Here is a 22,122-nt window from a genome sequence, read left to right as displayed (position 1 = left end):
GGCGCAGCGATGGGCGGGGGGGTCCCGGCTCAGGGCAGCGACTCGCACCTCTTATGGGGGGAGCGGCGGCGGCAGCGAGAGGGAGGAGGAGAAAAGGAAGGCGAGGAGAGGGGCAGGGGAGACACGGACGGGCGGGCGGGCAGGAGCCGGGGGCTAGAGGAGGAGCTCCGCGCAGAGCAGCGCGGGCACGGCCGCGGTGGGGCCGGCAGCTGAGGCTCCGGAGCGGGGCAGGTGCCGGCAGCGGCCCCGGGCCCTATGGTGCCGGGCGGGACCCGGACCCCGCTCCCCGCCTTCCAACGGGGCCCGCGGAGCGCCTTGGGACGGGCACTGGGCGGGCATGAGGACCCTGCCGATCGTGCTGCTCTCGCTCTGCTGGAGCCTGGGGCCGGTAAGTGTCAGCCCGCCCAAGGCAGCGCTCCGGGCCCGGGCCGGGCTGAGCGCACCGCGCTCACCTGCGGAGCCTGAGCGGAGCCCTCCGGGCTGTCCCGCAGCTCCGCGGGGCGGGGGCTCGGCGCGGCAGGTGCGGGGACAGCGCTGCCTCTTGCCGCTGGCTCCGGCTGTCCCCGGGCGGAGAAGGCGAGGGGAGCGGGCGCAGCCCCCGCCCGGACCCCCGAGCGCTCCCCCGGCGCTCCTGCCGCATCCCCGGGACGGCTCCGCTCCGCCGGGCACGGTCCCATCCCCGGGACGGCTCCGTTCTGCCGGGCACGGTCCCATCCCCGCGGAGCCGCCACAAGCCCCGCAGTTTTCCCCGCAGCCGGGGGACACCGCTGGTTTGCGAAGAGTTTTCACGGAGCGCTGTCCGGGAGCGGTCCAGAGGCCACTGGCCGACATCGTGCGGGGAAAAGCTCCACATCCACAACTGCTCTGTAATATGTACAATGGGATTGCGATGTACAAAGTAGACAGAGTATTGAGGTCTTCTTTAGGGCGCCTGCTTTTATCACCTTTATATTTTAAAGCATTTCTTAAGTAGTTTGTAAAAGTCAGTTACATTGATGGAAATACGATACACAAAAAGAAAATTTTTAAAGCCTTTTAAATTTTTTGTTACACCAAAAGTCGGGAAACCATACTGAAGGTGAGTGCAAGCTCTTTGTCAGAGGAAATGTTCATCAAATTGCTGGTCTAGATGCTTTAGAAATTGTTAAGCTGCTTAATGTGCAGGGATACTCCTGAGTTGGATTTCCAGCTCAGTGTGCACCTCTACATGCAGTTCTATATTCACTGGTGACTAAGGATAACCTGCTGTTGGTTAAGCAGAGGAAAATATGGATGAGCACAAGTCCTAAAAAGTGGTGAGTGCCCTCAAAATCTTGATGTGTTTCGGGAGGTAGTCAGAGCCATATAGTCTGGAACTCTAAACCTCTTTAGCTTTGTGAAGTCCATCTGAATGAATAGGATGTATTAGAACATGGTACAGTACAGCTTAGCATGTAGCCCAGCTGTGAAAAGTAATATGCTACCTTTGGGTAATAACAAATTTTTAACAAAAGTTTACTATTAACTACTGATATTTCAGAGGTACCAGAAAGAGAAGTTGTTTATTCAGCAGTAATAATTCTTAGTTGCAGTAGCTAGTTTGACTTATCCTTTATTTATTTAACATTTTTATTTAGGGAACCTTCCTTTCCAAGACCCAGTAATTGTAACACTTCTTGATGAGTAGGAAATCCACTGTCAAGTTACAGAACGTTAGCACTTGGAAATGAAAAATTGCCAAAAATAAGTTTTTTGAAAGAAAAGTGCTATTAAAAACATTATATATACATGGGACTTTTATTTTACATGGCTGCTACCTGCAAAAAAGATTATACATATCAAAATGTAGGTATTTTCAGTATAATGCCAAACTTTCAATTATAAATTCTAGAAATCCTAATTTACGTTAAATATGTGTCTTTGAAAGGAAAAGAATTCTGCATGTGAAATGTATAACTTCAATACTCAACATAGAGAAGAGACATGGAAAAGGAAGTCAGGTTCTGATGTTGCAGACAGTGAAATGAGACATTTGGAGAAGAGACAGATTTTTGTGAGTCTTCAGCCCCTGCTGTTATGCTTATGGCTCTTGCACTGTATTTTTAAAAGCTGTGCAAGTGGTTTGTCCACAAAGAGACTTCAGCATCACCAGGTTCTCAGTCCTAACTCTGGATCCGAGGCTCTGGGCCCAGAATCACAACTTAATTAATTATTAACTTTTTTTTTTTTTAATTGCTGTGTCATGCATCAGAGATTATTACCAGATTCTGTTATTAAATGTCTCCTAAAAGATGTGAAAGAAAAGACAGAAACTTGGAGAGACACCACCTTTTTCTTGGTAATTACAAGTGTGAGGTGTGAGGATGACTGAAGTACTGCATATTCCCATTTTATTTATTTAAGATGTGATTTCATTTGAGCTAATCAAACTGTCCCATCAGCTCCACTGACATTTCCAGCTTTTCCATTTGCCACCTCCTGCAGTAATTTCTCCCATGCAGTCTCTTTCAGACTCCATGTGTTTCTCTGTGAACTCTGCCTCTCTGAGTTCAGCTGATCCCAGCACAACTTTCCAGGGTCTTGTTTGTCTCTCCACTGCTGCTGCATTCCTGTCTCTTCCTGTGGACATACATAAACTTTTCTGAAAACCAAGGAGCTGAAGGAAGGGCTTTGAACCAGTAAAGGCTTAGTGCTTTAATTTTTAAGTAGTGGGGTTTTCTTCCTGTGTAGCATTTGCTTGAATCAAATAATCATGGTCTGGGACCTTCAGGAGATAAAATATACATGGTGGAAAAGGGAAGAAAAGCAGAATTTACCGTGTCGAAGAGAATGAAGTTTGATCAGTTTTCATGTTCTGTGATTTGTATTAAACTTTCAGCTCCCTAACTTACTACAAAAGGGGAAAAGAGCAAATGTATCTACTCTCCTTTTTCAGTTTCAGCTCAGAGTTTTTCTGGAGAAAAGGATCTGGTGGCACAATATTGATGAATGCACTAGAAAGCTAAATGAATACTACAGGAAGAAGCCAGTAGAGTATTTCAACATTTTGTTCTGAAAAGTCAATGTGTGAGAAGCTAAAATGGGCATTGAGTGTGTCTAGCATGTGCTTGGGTGAAACCTGTGCCAGTTAAAGTTGTTGCTTTCAGTATGGGTAGTTGCATTCTTCATGAAGCATTTTCATTCTAGTTTCAAGACATAACCCTTTTGTTAATTTGACACAGGTGAATGGTGTCCATCCAGAATGCAGATTTCAGCTGGAGATTCACAAGGAGGAAACCAGGTGCATGGAACTTCTAAAGAATGCAAAGCCAGTGGACTACAAGGGTAAGACAACTGTAATGTAGAGATAACTGGATTATTGAAGATTTCCTCTCTTTACCTCCTTTACTCTTGTGATTGAAGCTTCTGTAGTTGTCTGAACTGTGCTTTTTATGGTTTTTAGAATTTATGGAATTTTGCATTAAATGCACTGCTGCAGCAAGCATGTGGTGAGAGCTGTGCAGGTGCTAAGAATGCCCTGGCTGGGACACCAGCTGGGAGCAAACACATTCTCGTGTGCTGAGATGTTGTGGTAGCATTTTCTGACTGGCAGAGCAGCTGTGATGACAGGACCAGCAGGAAGAGCAAATCTGAGGGAAAGCTGAAAGCCTTGGAGCCAAGCATCTCTCCCTAGCTGAGAGTAAAGTGCTGGTGGCAGGAAGGATTCTGGGTTTCCCAAGTGGACAATGTTTCAGACTGAAGATCAGAGTCACACTTAGAGGACCATGGAGTCGTGCAAAGGGAAAACCAGACAGTTGTGTTATGCCCAAAACCCCAACTCTCTCTGTTACTTTATTGTTTTCATTTTCTTTCTGCATAGAAAGATAAATATATAGCTAGTGACACAGCAAACTGTAATTTAGCAGAAGGAAAAAGAATAATAGATGTAGGGGTTTTGTTAGGTTTTTGGGCTTGGGTGTTTTGGTGGGATGGGTTGTTTGGTTGGTTGGTTGGTTTCTTATTTTTTTGTTTTTTAGATTTTATTAGGTTTTCCTTCCTACATTCTCATGGGAGGAGAAAAAAAGTTTATGGAAAAATAACATTTTTCTTGTAAGTTGAAAGTGCTGGTAAAGCCATTTGTTCAGCAAGTGGAATAAAAAAGTGAAAGATAAATTCAGATTGTCGCTACGTGGTTTATTTGGGCTTTTTGTGTTCATTTTGTTTTGAACACACTCTGATAATGACTATGGGATCTCAGAGACCTGCCATCTGCAGTGCTCTTTGAGCAAAAACATGAGTCTCAACTTACGATGCTTTTTCCACCTCTCCTCAATTTAAATGTGTAACTCTCTCAGTGCATATTCTAATACTAATTTGTATTTAAAAAATTCAAAGGATCATCAAAAGCTGGTATTTTATTATAATGTCTCCATTTTATTAATCAAGATAAGTAATTTAAAAAATGCAAAATTTTACTGGAATACTTAATCTAGATTTAAGGCTTTTATTTATATATAAGTAGTGAAGAGAGATGGCTGTTACATAAATAATACTGGTGCGAAGCCAGATGGAGAAATAATTAGTAGGCCAGCTTAATGAATTAAATCATGAACCAATAAATGCCCTGGTAGCTGTTACATGGTTTTGAAAGTCAAGCTTTCCTCAAGACAGACTTTTGTGATCCAGATGCTGAAGTGCTCCAAGGGTATCTTTGTGATGCACACCAGTTTTATTCTGGGTTCCCTAGGGGAAGAAAGAAGTTTGCTGCCAGTATTTTCTTCCCAGCCACTTTTCACTGGGAGAGGGGTGCCTCCTGAAGTAAAATGCTGTGACAGAAAACTCATGTCTTGGGAGGACACAGGATGTCTGATGGTGTTGATTCAACCCTGCAGACAGTGGCAGAACAGCAGATTTAGACATTTTATTGAATACCCATCTGAAACTAAGGGAATATTCCATTTTGTTGGAGACTGGAATAAAGCCCCTGCTTTATGAAAACTGCATGTTTAATATTACAGGAGAATTTGTTCTATGCTTTCTGTTACAGATACTCTCACCAAGAACCTCCAGAGAGTAGCCTATGTTAAATATATGCATTTACATGTACAAAAATAGACATTCTCTGTGTGTCCTTGTTTTCCAGTCAGCTCTCTGTAATCATACAAAGAAATAAGGACTCTTTTGAACAGTCATAGTCTGACTGCTGAAAAAGTAGAACTGCTAAAGAAAATTGACAATCTGGAACTAGTCCAAATTGTAGCTCCACGTGTAACTTGTAATACATTTGAAACATAATTCTTTACAATAAATTCCCAAATGCTATTCCACTTTATCCTGAATGGGAAAGATGGTTATGCAGGCCTTGTCATACTTCTCTAGCTTTAGTATGTGCTACCTAACTTACAAAAGCTGTTCATGAAATCTTGTGAAGGAGCTGTCTTGATCTTGGAAATAAGGGTTCACTGAGATTTGCCACAGAAAGCTTGGAGCTCCATTATCAAAATCAGTGGGAATATTTTCATTAATTTACTGGGCACCTGGGAAACGTTTGCACCTCTGTGTCACATAGTCCAGAATTTGGTGGGCATGCACAGCTTCTGAATTTTGGAGGATCCAAATTGTATGGGACAACTTTGAAGTAGATGATAATTCTTTGAACTAGATGACAATTATGACTTCTTCTTTGAACTAGATGACAATTATGTCTTAAATATCTTATCTTCTCAGTGCCAGTTAGGAAGGTAAAAAGGAAACATTTAAGGGCTATTTGGGTTTCTTTGACATGATAAAATGATCATATACCTGAGCTGTCTCAAAACATGAGCTGAAGAATTTTGCTGAGTAGTTTTTGCATTGCACCTAAAATCACTGACAGTGAAGTCTATGAAGCACTTCATGGCTTCAGCAGTGTGTTTCACACAGTAGTGTGTTTTCCAAAGAAACTTTGTACAAAAACAGTGTAAGCATCCTTTGAACAGTGCTAAGGATATGCTAAAACCAAGGGACCCACTTGGTCTAAATTCTGCTCATGTCAAACTGTGAGACACCCAAACCTCTTGCTTTGCACCCTTTGGGGGATTTTCAGGCATTAGCACATACTTTTCCATTAGTGCACAGCATTACACTCCATTTAGGGGAGAAGTCACTCTCCAAAGACCCGTGGCAGTGCTTTCCTCCCTGTAGTGCTCTTTATAACATCTTGTTGTTTATTTTATGAAGACTGCATTAGCTTCTATCCCCATTTGTTGTCTTCTTTCCTCCTATAATTTGGCCCCTGAGATATGGATGCACCTTAGCTGGAAGCCTAGGAGAAGTTCTTCTATCTTTGGGCACATTTGTTTATTTTTGAAGGGCAGATGAATTGCATTCTAACTACCTCATAATAGCTACAGATTTTGAGGTCTATATGGAAAAAACTGATTTGTTTTTTATCTGCTACTCATGGCTTAAAGTAGTTGAAAATACAACAAATTGTCCTTCTGCAAATTTCTGCCTTTATTCAGTATTTAGAATTTTTCCTTATAAAGTAACTGCCCCCTTTCTCTTCACCTTCAAGTGAAAAAATGAAATCTTATGGTCAAAAATGTTAAAACTCAGGGGTTTTTAACAGGGTTCTACAACTAAAAGTTCTAAAAAAGATTTAATTATGAAAAGAATTAAGTTTAGGGACTTTTGATTCATCTTGGGTTGAGTGGCTGCACAGTTAAATGTGTCTTTTCAGATTTTGATTTCCAAAATATGTTTTCGTGAAACCCATACGTCAGACAACATTTTCAATTTTAGATATGGCTTTTTAACTTTGAGGAAGGGATGTAGATGAAAAGAAAAATGGCTTTGGAAAGAAAAAAAATTCATAAACCTCTCAAAGAGAAGCTTCATAATGTAGCTTGTAATAGGAAATTAAAAGAGACAAGACACCAAAATGATGCTCATCATTATTTGTAAGTTTAAAGCAAGAGGGAGCAATATTGCTGTGTAATCCAGTCTCCTGAATTGCCCTGTCAATAGAATTTTCCTCAGTGATTCCAGCACTGAGCTCATGATCTTGTGGATGAACCAGAACAGTGGGATGAACATTCAAATGTCAGACCCATGGCAAGTTGCACAGAAGTCAAATTTATCTGATCAGGTTACCTGTTAAGGTTATTTTTCCAGGAAGAAAGGTGCATATTTTGCATTTACACACACCCCCACACCTTTGTGTATAATACACACACCTCTCTCTACAGCCACACCAATGTGATCGCTTTATCCTCCACGTTAGTAAATAGGAGAATGACACAAAGCCAGATTGGGCCCTGCTTCTGCTACATGAACAGGAATCTCCTCAAGGTTCCCCCTTTATTATGCTCCCTGTCTCATCAAGGTCTTGCATCATGTTTTGTTTAGTTTTGAAGCTATTTTCTCTCTAAAATGAGTCAGTACTCCAGACTGCAGTGGTGCTGACAGTCCTCCGAGGTAGCATTCAAAGTAGAATTAAATGAGATGGTGGGGTCATGGAACTTCTTTCATGCAGCACCAGTAACTCTTGGAAGTACCACTTTAGCTTCCTTAAATCTCTGTGCTGCTGCTTTTCCAGGTGTAGTACAGATATGTTGCTACTTTTTAGTTCACACTTTTTTTTTTTTTTTAATGAAGGAAGCTAAAGGGGCTGCTTTGGATGTTTTTATGTTTTGGCTTTCAGTGATTGAAGTGTCATCATTAATGACACCACATAAAACTTACTCTTATGGTATTGACAATGTCTGGGCTTTGTGGAAGCTGTACTTAAATATTTGAGGGCAGAAGAGAGGCAGAGCTCTGTCTTTTAAGGAGGCTGGGTGAGAAAGAGCCTTGAATGAAATGAGTTGCCTACTGGAAAGTAACTAACTGTAAATAAAATGGTGAAGACCAGGAAAACATCCTGATCAGCCTCAGTCAAAAATCTCACATAGTAAAATTTACTAAGAGTGACAATAACAAACCCTTTTGGAAAGAAGAGAAGCACCAGGTGCCCACAATGATTTTGAAGATCTGAAATTTCTGCTCTACCCAAAATGTAAATAGAAATTTGCCAGGAGACATTAGTATATGGCATTTGTAGCCCTGAAGAGGGAAAATGCACATCCATCAGTGAATTTATTGTGTTTTCCAGAAGATTCTGAAGGAAATACTGCCCAACATAGTCTTGCACTTCAGTCCTGATAAAGTCAGCTGTGGCCATGGCAGTCTATTGTCTATGGCATCCAAAGCTGAAATACCACAAGGAAGGAATTTTGGGTACCAAAACACTGAAAAAGCTTCAGCTAATGCAACAAATAGCACATGGGTTAGACATAATACATACTAGCAGAAATATATGGTCCACTTCTTAACAGAGACTGTTAATATTTTGTGGTGGGATTTATATGAACAGGAGATTAATTTTTAATGGTAATTTTCAAGAATGTACAGCATGTCAGAATTGGGGCAACATAAAGATGAGGGTACCTCTTACAGCTTTGACTATATACACATTAATATATTTGCATAAGAATAGAAAATAATGTTCTTATGGTAAGATTAGCTTGATATTCAGTCATTCAAAAATAAATGCTCTTGTCTCCATAGGACATTTTGAGTAATTGGAAAGCAGGATTTACCCAAAAAACTTGGATGAAAGTTTGTTTTCTTTTTGAGGGGGGAATTTTTTTCAAAGTTTTTGCTGGCAGCTTCCATATTTCCCCACAGAACCCTAAAAATACGTAAATTACATTAAGTGTAAAACTGGCCAATAGATTTTTGATTGTCCAAAGGAAAACTGTTCTTCAAAAGGACAACAAGACATTTCTTCTGAAGTGTTTAATTTCATGAAAATCCAGAAATCCCTTAGAAATCTTGGATACAGTATTTTTGCCGTTCCTGGTACTAGTACTGGCTTTTGAAGAACCTATGAACTTCAAATATTTTAGGTTAATATGAGATAAACCCTACTGGTTTCATCATTCTATTTAAGCTAGCGAAATCTAATGTATCTAATGTATGTAGAATTTCAAATGTCTGTTTGCTGTCTACAAGTAGTGTTTGTTGACTGGAAATTAGAAGTTTTTCCATTGGCATTTCCTCCATGTTTCTGAGTATTTGGAGCTGCTTCTAGACCCCACTGCAGCCAGAGTTTGTACTGCCACAGGACTGCAGGCAGGCAGCTCCACTCAGAGGGGCTTTGGGCAGGCAGGTCTGGCCGGTCCTACCCCAGGTCCAGGCAGGTGTCCCCAGGCAGGTGTCACCTCCCTGGGACAGGGACATCAGCCTGCAGAGGGGGTCAGGGCCCAGCACAGGGCACCAGGGCAGGGCAGAGCCCTGGGATGGCTGGGCAGGGCCCCAGGGCAGGGCAGGGAGAGGAAGGCACAGGCTCTGAGGAGGATGAAGGCAGGGCCATCACAGCCTGCTCCTGCTCTCAGAGCCCTGCCAAAAGCAGGTGGGAAATACCCTCAGTGGGGCAGCCTTTTTTGGGACTGTCTCATTCCTATTCCCTCTCTGAGCAGTTCTGCTTTGCTCCCAGCTTGTGCAGCACCTCCTTTTCATTTCTTTTTTATCACTTGTGTGAAAATGCAGAAGGAATGTCAGTCCATATATGTTCATAATTCCCACGCGACCCAAGTTCCATGCTGTGGCATACAGACCTGCAGTCCAGAAATCATTGCCCATAAGAGGTGAGATGGCTCCTGCTCTGCCAAGTTAACTACAAAAATCAAAACATTGAAAAATAAACCCCAGGGTAGCTGTCGACTTTCTGACTCATTTTCAAAGCACTCTGTTGTTTTTTCATGTTTTATGCACGCCTAGACAGTTTTGAAAAATGCTAAACCTCTCTTGGAAGTGACAACTTTAAAATCCAAATACAAAGTGCCACCTAGTGGTTACATATTTATAAAATGTGTCTATAGACAAAATTTTCCAGCACAAGCCCCAGTGTTTTATGTTCTTATAGGCAAAGAAGTACATGTAGGTAAGTGAATTTGTTGCTCAAAGACTGGATCTCAAAAAGCAGGATGATGCATGGGGTGGCTGCACTTATGTAAGCTGAAGAAAACGGGAAACAAAAATGTAGTTTATAGTCTGTTATGTTTCCTTTAATTATGAACTACCTGCAAATGCATGACAAGCATTAAAGACCAAACATTCAAATAAAGTAAGTGATCTCATTGAAACTAGCTAACAATAGCATCTGCAGTGTCCTCTGGAGGAACAGAAGAGACTTTTGGGCAAGTCACTGAGCAAAGGATTTCAGGGAAGTTTGGTTGTTTCCTTGGATATTCTGTGAATGACACATCAGAGAAATAAATGGTGCAAATGAAGACATTGAAAAGGGATTGTTCTATGCAGGCTGCAGGAATGTTCTTCTAGACACCTCAGAACCAGGGATGAAGAACCTTTTCTCTTTTTGCCTTTGCTAGTTTTCCTAGGAGTTGTTAATGGCTTAAACCCAGAGATCAACTCAGCCCTGCACAGATCCTCTCTCACTCCCCAACAGCAGGATTGGGGAGAGAATTGGGAAGGTAAAAGCTGGAAAACTTTTATGTTGAGATAAGAACAGTTAGATAGGGGAAGCAAAAACCCACTGTTCAGCACTGTTCCAAACCAGCTCTGTGTTAGCAATTGTGAAGAAAATTAACTCCATCCCAGCCAGAACCAGCCCAATAGTTAAAGAAAAAGCTAAAGAATATAATAGTAGACATACAGAAAAAGAGGAGTTAACACAGATCTAAGCTGGACTGATTTTTTATGCATGCACATCAAAGTAAAAGGAAAAAAACACTCAATGCTTGAGAATTTATTGAAGCACAGTGGAAACATAGAGACTAAATCCAAAAATGAGCATAAAAGAATAAAAAAGATGTACATTAAAGTACATCTGGTACTTAGAATACTTTAAAATAGTATAAATAAAAATTATAGACATTTCATGAAGTAAACATTGAAGCAATTAAAGTGCTGCCTTAAAAGTGAATTACAGAAAGAAATAGAATGCTAGCTATAGAAAGTATAATTTTACTGGTAAAATTGTTACCAGAACATGTAAGACCTTATTTAAACCAAAAATATGAATATTTTTTATCAATATCCTTCAGAGACAGTAGGAAGCAGGCCTGCATATGAGAGAGATGGGTAAAATTTCCAGAAAATGATAATTTAGATAATGATTTTATGAGTGATGCACTGATGGATGACAGTCCAGAAATCCTAACACTGAGTGAATTAATGGCTGGACAGAGAGTTATAGAGAGTGAGTTGAGTGGAGAATACAAAGTATGATCAAGTTAGATATTCTATGTAGGGAAACAGAAACATTTAACACAGCATTTACCACACCTTCACTTCCCAAGTGGTATTTAAAGCACCACAGACTGCTTTGTGGTCACTGGAAAGAAGCAGGCAATCATTGGGAGCAATTAACCTGGCCTAATTTCATGTGTTTTAAGATGAAGTCAAGTTAATTGTATCCCACCTCTGCATAAGGGATGTTTTCCTAAGAGAAAAAGAAGATAAATGAATGCACTATTGTTAAAAATCTGTAGTAATTGGAAGAAGGGGGCAATGAGGAAAGGTGTGATTGGAAAGCCCAGAAGATGCATTGCTGTTTACCAGTTGTAATTCTAGCAGTAATTACACCAGTAATGCCATTTCAGCATTCAGACTAGATTCAGATGCCCACTGTAGTCATTCAGTGACTGTAAATGCCTCCAGGACATTTCAGCAGTTTTCTCAGATGTCTTGTACCATTATCAATAAGCCTGTAGATAATCATAAATTGAGGCTTAATATTCTTGGAGTTCTGGTGACAGCCATTTCAGTTTCACTCACATGATTTCTGATGCATTTGAATGTAGTCTACATGCAGGAAATACATCTTTGGTATTACTTCATCCATTTGATTTGAGGAATCTGAAACACTACCATTCTCTCCTGAGCCATAGATGCCTGAAAAGTCCTAAAATACTGAGGAAAAATAAAGAAAAAAAGCCATATTTCAGAAACCATAAGTGACTTGTGATGTTTTGAACATCAAAAACTTGTGTACTGAGTTCCTTGCAGCAAGCTTTGAGATTTGATACAAATTGTGTTGATTAATTTTGGTAGGAATAGGACTTGAACTTCAATTTTTCAATATAGTATTCCATGCAGCTGAGGCTTGAATAAGATTTTAACGTGTTTTCTGTGGAAGCTCAGAAGTCCATGATGTTCAGCTGCCTGTTTGGCAAAACCTTAGCCCAGTCAATGTACAGTAGCATAGAAAAAATTTACAAAGTCCTTTGAGCTGCTTGCAGATTACTGTAATAAACCCACCATTTTACAGAGTGGATTAGACAAAAGGGAAAACTTGAGAAAGTCATCAGCTTCCATGGGGGTGCATGAACAGCTTCATGACTCATCTCAGCTCTCACTGTTAGTGGAAATGGGGTTGAAATAAAAACCTCTGAGGTCTTACAAGATGATAATTATTCTTGTGTACTCCAGGGCTTGTTTATGCTGGCTCAGGCAGCCCATCAATCAAAGCCAAAAGAGTTTCATTTTGTCACTGTAGTTCTGAGTGCTGGCAGATGAAGAAAATAGTTTCTTTGTCTTTCTGATTACTTGTATGTCGTGTTATTGATGTTGTTTTTGGCTTAAAATCAATTGGGGAGGAAGCATGACCTGAATTGGTTCAGGTAAACATTCTTTTAGTTTGAGTAAGCTCTGGTGCTGCATCATAGAGATTTGGACTGGATTTTGACCCAGAACTGCAACTCAGGAAGGACTTAAGCATGTTGAAATTCCATTTCAAAGGCTCTGAAGGTGACCTGCTCAGTGTAAACCTCTGAAATTGTGTACAGATGGCCAAGCCACCATCAGAGATCTCTCAGGGATACTGTTGGTAATGCCAAGAGAGGCTGATGCAGCACACAGGGCAGTGGAGGATAAGGCATTGCATTATCTACTCATAGAGATAAACTTTGTGAAGTATTCCCTTTAGTAATCCCTGATTTTTGGCATAATCTTTCTGAATATAGAACAGATGCTGCATTTAGAACTGTACAATCTTAAGAGGAGTGAATCAAAGACCCAATCCCTATAAGCAAGTGAATCCTCTGGAGAATTGCACTTCCTTGGGAAACTGCATAAAGAGGACTCTGTGGAATTGGTGATCAAATGCAGAATTTCTCCCATAATCCTCCTCTGATCTTCATTTATCATCTCCAGGCCTTGTTCTTGTGCCACTCAGAGGCTCCCTCACAGCTACCACACTTGGATGCTGTTTCCAAAGGAAAGCAAGGCCCATGGGAACACTGTGCCACTGGCTTTCCTTCGTGCTGCAGCCAGGACACAGCCCTGGGACAAATCCAGCTGCTGGTCCTGTTACACATTCTTTGGTTCCCTAGTTTACTTGTGCTTTGAAAGTAACTTAAACTTTGAATGCAGGATGCTGCATATTTTAAGTCAACACAAGCTTGTCCAAGTTTAATTGCACTAAAAAGTTTTTATACAAATATAGAACTTCTAAATATTCCTTTTCAAGTTTCATTTAACTCATGTGGCGTGATTTTGGGCATGACCTCACTAGCATAGAATAAATTAATAATGAATTGCTAATACTATAAATATTCTGAAGAATAATATGGCTGTGAGGCAGTTCCCAATCCAAGTTTTATGTTCTCTACTGAAAGGAACAAACTGTCCCTTATACTGCTAATAATCTTATGGATATAACACCAGTGGGATAATAGTCTGATTTTTGTCTTTAACATCTTTAAAATTAATTACAAACTAAAATTTTTAATTGCCCTATCTGAAGACATAAATGCCTAGATTTTTGCATGATTTCTTTTTTTTTTGTTTTTGTAACTTGAACTGAGATAATATGAGTAACATTTCCTTACTTCTTTGTCCTTGCAAGGCTTGTGTTGAAAAACTTTCATAGCTTTTTGCTTAGCTCAGAAGATATGCATTATAAACAGACACCTTTAAACAGGGCATGATTGAGCCAAATGCCTATAGCACCCATAGGAAGATTTTCACTCATTCACAAGATACAGCCTTTGAGCCACATTGATATGGATATCAACATGGGCAAAGCTGTAGCGAGTTTCTTTCTAATTGTAACAAGCATTTATTGCCACTATAAAATTTATCTATGAAATTTGAAGCCCCCCTGCCCTTCCTGAAACCAATGAATAGAAACATTCTTTGTTCAAATGTCTGGTTTATAGTTTGAGAGATTATTCTGTAAGTCCATGCCTGTTGTTCCAGTCTCCAAGCATAATGCCTGCCTGTCATATGTGGTGCTGAGTCCAATAACCTTCTTGCATATTTATTTGTGATGTTCAGTCTGCTTGATAGAAAACTCCATTTTAACTGCGATTAGGAAATTCTCAAAATTTTACAATTCTTAATAATTCATATCAATGCTCAGGAGTTACTTTTTAATCTTTCTTACTTTTTTTCTTAGCATCCTCACATCACAATGACATTGTTTTAATGAGACATTCTGCAACCAATGTATTAACTGACCTCAAAATTGGCTGGTTAATCAGCAGACTATTATGATTCCTTTAAAGCTTTCATGGAAAATATAATTTTTTCAGCTTTCTTGAAAGAGTCTAATATTTTTGAACCACTTGTCCAAAGCTTTCACCAGGTCTTTACAAATAAACCCAGCTTTCAAGGCTGTTAATTCTGGGTTTTTTTCAGGATGTGTTGGAGTTTGGGATAACATCACCTGCTGGCGTCCTGCAAAGATTGGAGAGACTGTCACTGTCCCTTGCCCAAAAGTATTCAGCCTTTTTTCTGGAAAACCAGGTATTTTATTTTAAGGTGTATTTTTACTGGCTTCTCTCTGGTATTCTGTAATATAATGTGCTAAGAATGGTTTATTTGAGGGTTTAATTTTCTTTGTAGATTAAAAATTCTTGTCAGAGCTGTTCAGGATACACCATGAAAAGACCAAATTATCATCTTTGTGTTCTTTTTGGTATTCTTTGAGTTAGATACTAAATATATTTCTGATTCAGTGACACTCACCAAAGCTGCTGACATTGCTTGCTCTTTTTTGACCTATTTTGTTAATTACTAAGGCAGCTGAGCCTGACTGACATCTCTAACAGTTGCCAGCAGGCCACATGTAGGTTGTTCCCTCTGTGTCTCAGGAGGGGAGCTCTGCCTTGCCATCATGAGAATAAAGAGCCCACATTAACAGATAATACCTAAAAATTACTGCTATTGCAATTTAAGGTAGTTATTATGAAACCTTTTATTCTCCTTTTTAATGGAACTTGAAAAGAGCTCATCAGTGTCTCAGGCTGCTGAAACATTTAACTGGTTTAAGTCTCCCATCTTCTGCACCATCTTGTCAATACATCATATTTTGCCCTGTGGCATTTGAGTGGGGTTTTGAAAATAGATGATGCACACAGAGTATTTCACATGTATATCAAAATGCTGCTGGAAAAACCTTATCCCCACTGCTCAGGTGGGAAACCATTGTCATAAAAAGCTGGTGAAAGATGAAAAAGTTACCACTGTTTTGTAATTCTTTTTTGGGGGGGAGGGGAGGGGGGATTGGTATCCCCCTAGTGCTACTTTTTAACTTAGAGGCTAATTTGGGATACGACTAAAATACCTTTAGACTCAAAACTGTTGAAAAATCTTGTTCCAGTAAAAAATAGATAAGTAAAACAATCTACAGATGAGCAAAGGTTTTCATTCCTGGAACTGGTGAATCTTGATTAGTTTATCATGGATAGTCTAAACAATTTGTAAAGGGGAAAGTATGTGTAATCGTTGCTAAATGTTGTGAAATCTATAAAAGTTTTCAAATTACTCAAACAAAGATAATAAAGTGTTGTCATGAGACAAGGCAAACTAATAAATATCAAAAATTCAAAATCTGAATTAAATCACACTGCTTCTGTCTATTTGCCAAAAGCTAGAGCATGCATGTTCTCTCTGGAGTTTATTTCACAAACTTTAGTTATATTACAACAACATTTTAATTTTACTATAAAACAACTGCAATAAATATTTAAGTCTGAAACCTTCACAGTGCATTGCAACCCTATCTCACTTCACCATGGTGTCAGCAAGACTGAAATATTTCTTCATTTTATAGTTTGCTATAATTTTCCCTCATCCAGCTTTTTTTCATAGCTACCTGTTTACTTCCTGCTTGTGGAACTAACAGGGTTGATTTTTAGAGGTTCCTGTTCAATTAAGAGTGTTTTTTAAACCTTGTCTTTCTAAAATTTCAGAGAAGGGAGTGTTTTTTAAGCCTTGTCTTTTAAAATTTCAGAGAAGGAAGACAACAAACATTTTGCATGATTGATTCAATTAAGAGCTAACTAAGCATCTTGGTACTTTCATAAGTTGATTATGCTTAGGCATATGTAGTTTATTTCATTCATACACAGCACATTAAAAATTAACTTCGTTCTTACGGTGGAAAATTATGAAAATACCTTCAAACAAGAAATTTCACTCTTTTTATTTAGCCAGATTTGTGAGATGCATGTTTTAGCTTTTAGTGTTTAGGAGCAGTTAAAATTCTAGTCCAATATGATCTAGACTACCTCATTTTTATGCAAATATTCCAAACCTCAAGTAGGCTTTTAAATGCCATCAGTTTCTTAAAAGACTTCCCAATTTAAATTGTGAATTTAAAAAAGTAGTTTTCTTCTCATCTTTAGAACTTTTGGAGAGCTGGCTCTAAATTTCTTCTGTGGTGCTCTGTTATAGTTTAAGCATACCGCAAGATTAATTCTGTATTGAATATTAGTAATTTTTGATTAAAAGAATTTTTACTGTAAAAGCAATCATATTATCCTATAATGTTTTTCCTGTATTTTACAAGTTTATTAGTCTCAGAAAGTTATTCTGTAAAGTTTTTATTCAAATGTATGTGTCAAGTTAAAGGTTTTAAATAAGGTTGGCAACTGAAATACTTAATTGCATGAAAAGATGGTGTAGAAATAAATATTGCCTTCCATAGAACATTGCCCAACTCTCTTTAGGTTAGAAGGTATTGCAGTATTTGAAGTAGAAAATACTTCAGTGTCTTGAGTATGTTGAGTTTTTTCTTGCAAAACTGGCTTTGACGCAATTGTGGTTCTGTTAACACATTCCTCTGCTCTGCCTGGTCAGAGAATCTTGATGTACTTTTAAAGTGAAGACTCTTCATTGTGTATAAATAGGTGACATTTTCTTTTAAAAATTTCATTTCTATGCCAAATGGCAAAAGTGGTCCCGTTCTTTGAGGAGACTGTGGGTTCGGGTCAGGGCCTTTTATTAGCTGGAAAGATTTGGTTGTTGGCTGGTGAACCCTTATGGGATATTTACAACTTTCCACTGAAGGCTGTATACAAAGAAGAAATTCCAGTAACCAATCAACAAAATAAAGATCACAAAAGCTTCAGTTTGGAGTGTATATAAACAAGTTTGGTTATTCTTGACCAACACTGACCTATGGCACATAAATTTATTTTTCTGTGGTGAAAACCAGGAATCTTTAATTCAATTATAGACCAGTGATAAACTCCAAAAAAAGGCAGTATATTATTATAGATTTCAAGTATCACAGATATAGAAATTGCTCTAAGAAATGCGAGGGGAAGTTGGGTACAAATTACCATTGTAACAGTAGGTTACAATAAATGTCATGACTACTTTTTTAGTCTAACCTCAGGCTTTTCTGTTTTGCCCTCTTGAAGTTGTTCCATACTGCATGAAAATCAATTCATTTTAATTAGATTAAGAAGTAGAATCATGGGTTGCCCCCATGTGATCTGTGTGACTTCGTCTGAGGAAAGAGTCAACTTTTTCTGCCAGCACCAAACAGAACATTTCAGAAATTAATAAATGTTCAAATTCCTTTCCAGCCATACTTCCACACATCCTGTACATTCCCTGTACTACATTGTTTCAATACTGGTTCAAAGAATGACATTCAGCATGCATCTTTACCTCATTCTTCAGTCTTTGACATAATTTGTCCTTTGAATTTCATTACCAAACTTACCAACATTTGCTGTAGCAGTAAGTCATCACCTTAATGGCTAAGAGCTTTTGTAAGTGTTCAGTAGATTCCTTGGTATTGGCTTCTCAAAAGCCTTAAATAAGAGGTTAGAACAACTCTCACTGAAATTACTTTTCTTTCAAATTACTTTACCTACAAATAGCCCCTTTACAGAGTGAAGTGTATGGCTCCCTTCTGAATATTTTAAATAAAACAGCAGAAGAGTTTAGGCTTTTGCAGATGTGTAACAGAATTAGCTGCTATACCAAAGTCTTGGGTTTACTTCTGGTTGTCTGTAGTGCAAAGGCAACTCCAAGCAGGACTAAAAGCCAAAGGAATATTAATGAAAAGCACATGAGAAGAAATGGCTGGGTTGAGTCCTAGGAAACAAAGAAAAAAGAGCTAGGTTGTGACCAGCTAATGACACAGCTTGTCTAAGGAGTCATTGATAAGGAGAGTTTTGAATCTTTCTGATTTAAACTCTCTAATTTTGCTTTACAGGAAACATTAGCAAAAATTGTACGAGTAATGGATGGTCGGATATATTTCCTGACATCTTAAGTACTTGTGGTTACAATGACTACGAAGACGACTATAAGGTAGGAAAAATACTTCTTCTATTCATTTAGATGATGGTGTTCAGTAGAGCTATCAAGATATATTTTGCTTCTAAATAAATCCCATTTTACTCAGACTGAATAAAAATGAGATTTAATGAAGATCTGTAGTAATTTTTCGTAGCATTGGTTGCAATAGACTTGGATTGCAGTTGTCTAATGAGATAAAATCAGGAATGTAGAACCCAGTAACTGTTTGAAACTCAAGGCTATAAACAGTTGGTAATTGCAGTGAAGCATCTGTATATCTAACACTGCAGTGCTACTCAGCTGGTGCACCATATGTTTTGTATTGTGTTATTTCTAGAAGTTTGTTATTTCAAAAGAATATCTTTAGAAAGTTATCTCAAAACCTAATCTGCTATAGTCTGTTACTATTACATGTACCACTTGGTTGATTCTATGTGTTAAAGTTATAAGTAAAATAGAATTGATTTAGGTCATTCGAGTTATTTGCAGATTTATATTGGACTTGAAATTGTGCAAGCAGTCATAAGTTATTCAGAAAGCTATCAAGGTATCCTAAATGCACTATGCATAGAAAACTGAATTTGTCCACTTTGCAGATACTATCTCTTTTTGTTGAGGGAAGGGTTTTTACCAGCATGTTTTATGCATTTTCTGTCTGTTTTCCTGCTGAGGCTAACAGATCAAGAGTTTGTTTACAAGGGTGAGCTCATAGTGTCAGTAAAATTCTTGTTACCCAAAATGGATTAAGCCCTCTCATGAGGGCCAGTTGGGTTTTTTCCCTGGATTTTAGCATGTGTGGAATAGCTGTAGCAGATCAGTTCTGTCTGGCTTGCAGAGATGCACTGGCATTCCAGCTAAGCAAAGAAGGTTTTGGCATTTTTTTCTGTATTTAAAAGCCCAACCACACACTGTAGTTGAAAATAGAGAAAAATTGAGAGAATATATTGTTTTCCCAAATTTTATGAAGTCAAATTCTAAAACATCTGTGTTATCTGACAGCTTGGGAACACACATGTATTACTGCTAAAACAGCCACTTTAAACATTGTCACTCAACCCAGGAATTGCCATGTGGTGTGAAAATAGGTCAAAACATAAAAATTGAAATTAACAAAATATAATATTTCAAGTAGTGAAAAACAGTTAGAAGATTAACTAGTATAATAGAAAAGCAGTTCTTGTTTGACATATTCATTAGTAAGCTGAAGGAGGTGAATGAAATGCAAATTGAATATACTTGCAGGAATTAACCTAGACAACTTGAAATAGGATATAGCAGCAACATTTGCAAAAGCCTTGAAAAAAAGCAAATTATAAAAGTGTGAGGATGAAAATCAGGAGAGGGATGTGGAAAGCAGGTACTGGAAAATTATTGGCAAACATACAATCAATATAATATCATATATACAATATAAATCATAGAGAAAATAGAAAAATGAAAGTATCATGCAGTAGTGAGACTTCAGGAGGCATTTAAGGTTCTGCACCAGCTACTCGTTTTCACAGAAGATGTTTTCTTGAATTCAGATCTTGGTGCTCAATAGTAGCCCCTCAAACCAAAACCTTTACTCATCATAAATCAGTATAGTTTGTTGGGTTTCTTTTAAATCTCATGTTTCAACTATGAGAGCTAAAAATAAAGTCCTAATATTTGGATACTGAATGTTCTGGGCATAAAAATGTCACTAAACAACATGCTCTGCAGTATGGAGTATGAAGCATATGAGAGTGTCCTCAAGGTTACATTAACTGATATTTTAAGGAAGGTAGCAAAATAGTTTTCCTAGAGTGAGTCCTAAGTGTTCTTTTTTATGTTTTGTTTTGAAGACAGTGTTAGAGGAGTAGAAACTGTCCTTGGTGTAAGTTTGGTGCCTGCATCTTCACTGCTGAATGAATTTCTATTATAGCTCCAACTAAGTATTTATTCCTTTGGGATTCCTTTTTTCTGTCTTTTAAGACACTGACTTTTATCTTTAATCTAAAGGGGGCTTATTTCTGTACATATTCTACATATTCTATATATATATATATATATATATGCACACACAGAGACATATATCTCTCTGCAGGTATGCATTTATTTTGGGCAGCTTTGAATATTCTCGAGAAGATTTAAATTATATAGATCTGTGAGGAAATACTGAATAATTTGTTAACAGGTACCAAATTGCTATGCTTAAAAATGCACTGAAATGAGGAAGATTATTATAAAATAGCATAAACATGTCACCTCTTATTTCCTCACTGAAAGATCTTGCATGCTTCCACACTTTGTATTGATTTTATGTTCAAATTAAATTGTTCCATTTTTATTTCATGTTAATGATATATTAGCAGGTTCTATAAAAAGAAACTATTTGCTTAACATTTTTAAAGCAATTGTAAGTGCCTGATACAAAACCCTTGGTTTATTCTATGTTAGATCCCAGTGCTCTTTACTGCTCTTGCCATTATTTTGGGGGGATCAGTTTGATCAATAGGACTGTCCTGGTTTCAGCTGGGACAGAGTTAATTTTCTTCCTAGTAGCTGGTACAGGGCTGTTTTGATTTTAGTGTGAGAATAATGTTGATTATTTGGTATAATTTGATTATACTGGTGTTTTGCTTTTGCTAAGTAGTGCTTAGCCTAAGTCAATGACTTCTCAGCTTCCCAGGCTCTGCCAGCAAGCTGGTGCACAAGGAGCTGGGAGGGAACATGGCCAGGACAGATGACCCAGCTGGACAGAGGGACATTCCCCACCACAGAATGTCATATCCAGTATATAAACCAGGAGGAATGGGCTGGGAGCTCTCAGCTGCTGCTCAGGGATGGGCTGGGCTTCAGTCAGGGGGCTGCTGAGTAATGGAGTTGGGCATCACTCTCCTTATCCCAACCCAGGTTTTCCCTTCTTCCCAGTTGTCCTCCCCATCCCATGGCAGGAGGAGGAAGGAGTGGTTGTGGTGATGTTTTGTTGCCACTGGGGTTAAAGTGCAACCATGATAATGTCTGAGCAAAATATTTGTATGTTGTTATGGCATCAAAGTGTAGATCTAAACCTCTATTATATGCTTCCAGTAAGTAAACTAGTTACTGCTAACCTTGAAGATCAAGTTTTAGGTTCATCTTAGGTATTCAAATAAGAATCTTTTTTTTTCCATTTTACTTCTGTGGAGCTCATGGCAGTACAACATGCAAACAGCAAAAAAAAGCAAGCTTGACCTGACCGTGCTTGAAATACACATCAAGGTGTGTTAACCCAACTCAAGCCTCACTGCAGTCTTTCCTTGACATACTCTGACATCTTCTACCTAGACTGAACAAGCTGGAGATATGTCCTTGCTCTTGTCAGAAGGTATCAAAATCTGTGTCAGCATTATTAATATACAGCAAGATGTCTGGCACCTGTACAGCACTGAAATGTGTCCACTTTATTTAAAATAATGATTGAATCAGTTAATACAGCTTTGTCTGATCATAGGCCCAGGATTTATTAGGTCACACAAAAGCCCCACTATATACAAGTATCAGGCTTGTGTGATTTGAATGTGCAGTGTCATATGAAGAGAAATTTATGGAGAGAAGGATCCTCAGGGC

At 38.6% G+C, this 22,122-nt stretch overlaps 1 protein-coding gene across 1 annotated transcript in view; it reads left to right on the top strand.

Annotated features, from left to right (window-relative positions):
- Window positions 1-335: 335 nt before the first annotated feature.
- Window positions 336-22,122, top strand: part of VIPR2 (vasoactive intestinal peptide receptor 2) — a 51,022-nt gene continuing 29,235 nt past the window's right edge. Inside the window, exons 1-4 of the mRNA XM_066551199.1 lie at window positions 336-388; window positions 3,201-3,303; window positions 14,647-14,754; window positions 18,464-18,561. Coding sequence (XP_066407296.1) covers window positions 338-388; window positions 3,201-3,303; window positions 14,647-14,754; window positions 18,464-18,561 — 360 coding nt within the window. The 5' untranslated portion in view covers window positions 336-337. The remainder of the gene's footprint in view (window positions 389-3,200; window positions 3,304-14,646; window positions 14,755-18,463; window positions 18,562-22,122) is intronic.

This window comes from Molothrus aeneus, chromosome 1, assembly GCF_037042795.1.
Source record: "Molothrus aeneus isolate 106 chromosome 1, BPBGC_Maene_1.0, whole genome shotgun sequence".
Classification (NCBI taxonomy): Eukaryota; Metazoa; Chordata; class Aves; order Passeriformes; family Icteridae; genus Molothrus; species Molothrus aeneus.
The sequence above is the reverse complement of the archived record's forward strand: the minus strand, read 5'-3'. Positions and strand labels throughout refer to the sequence as shown.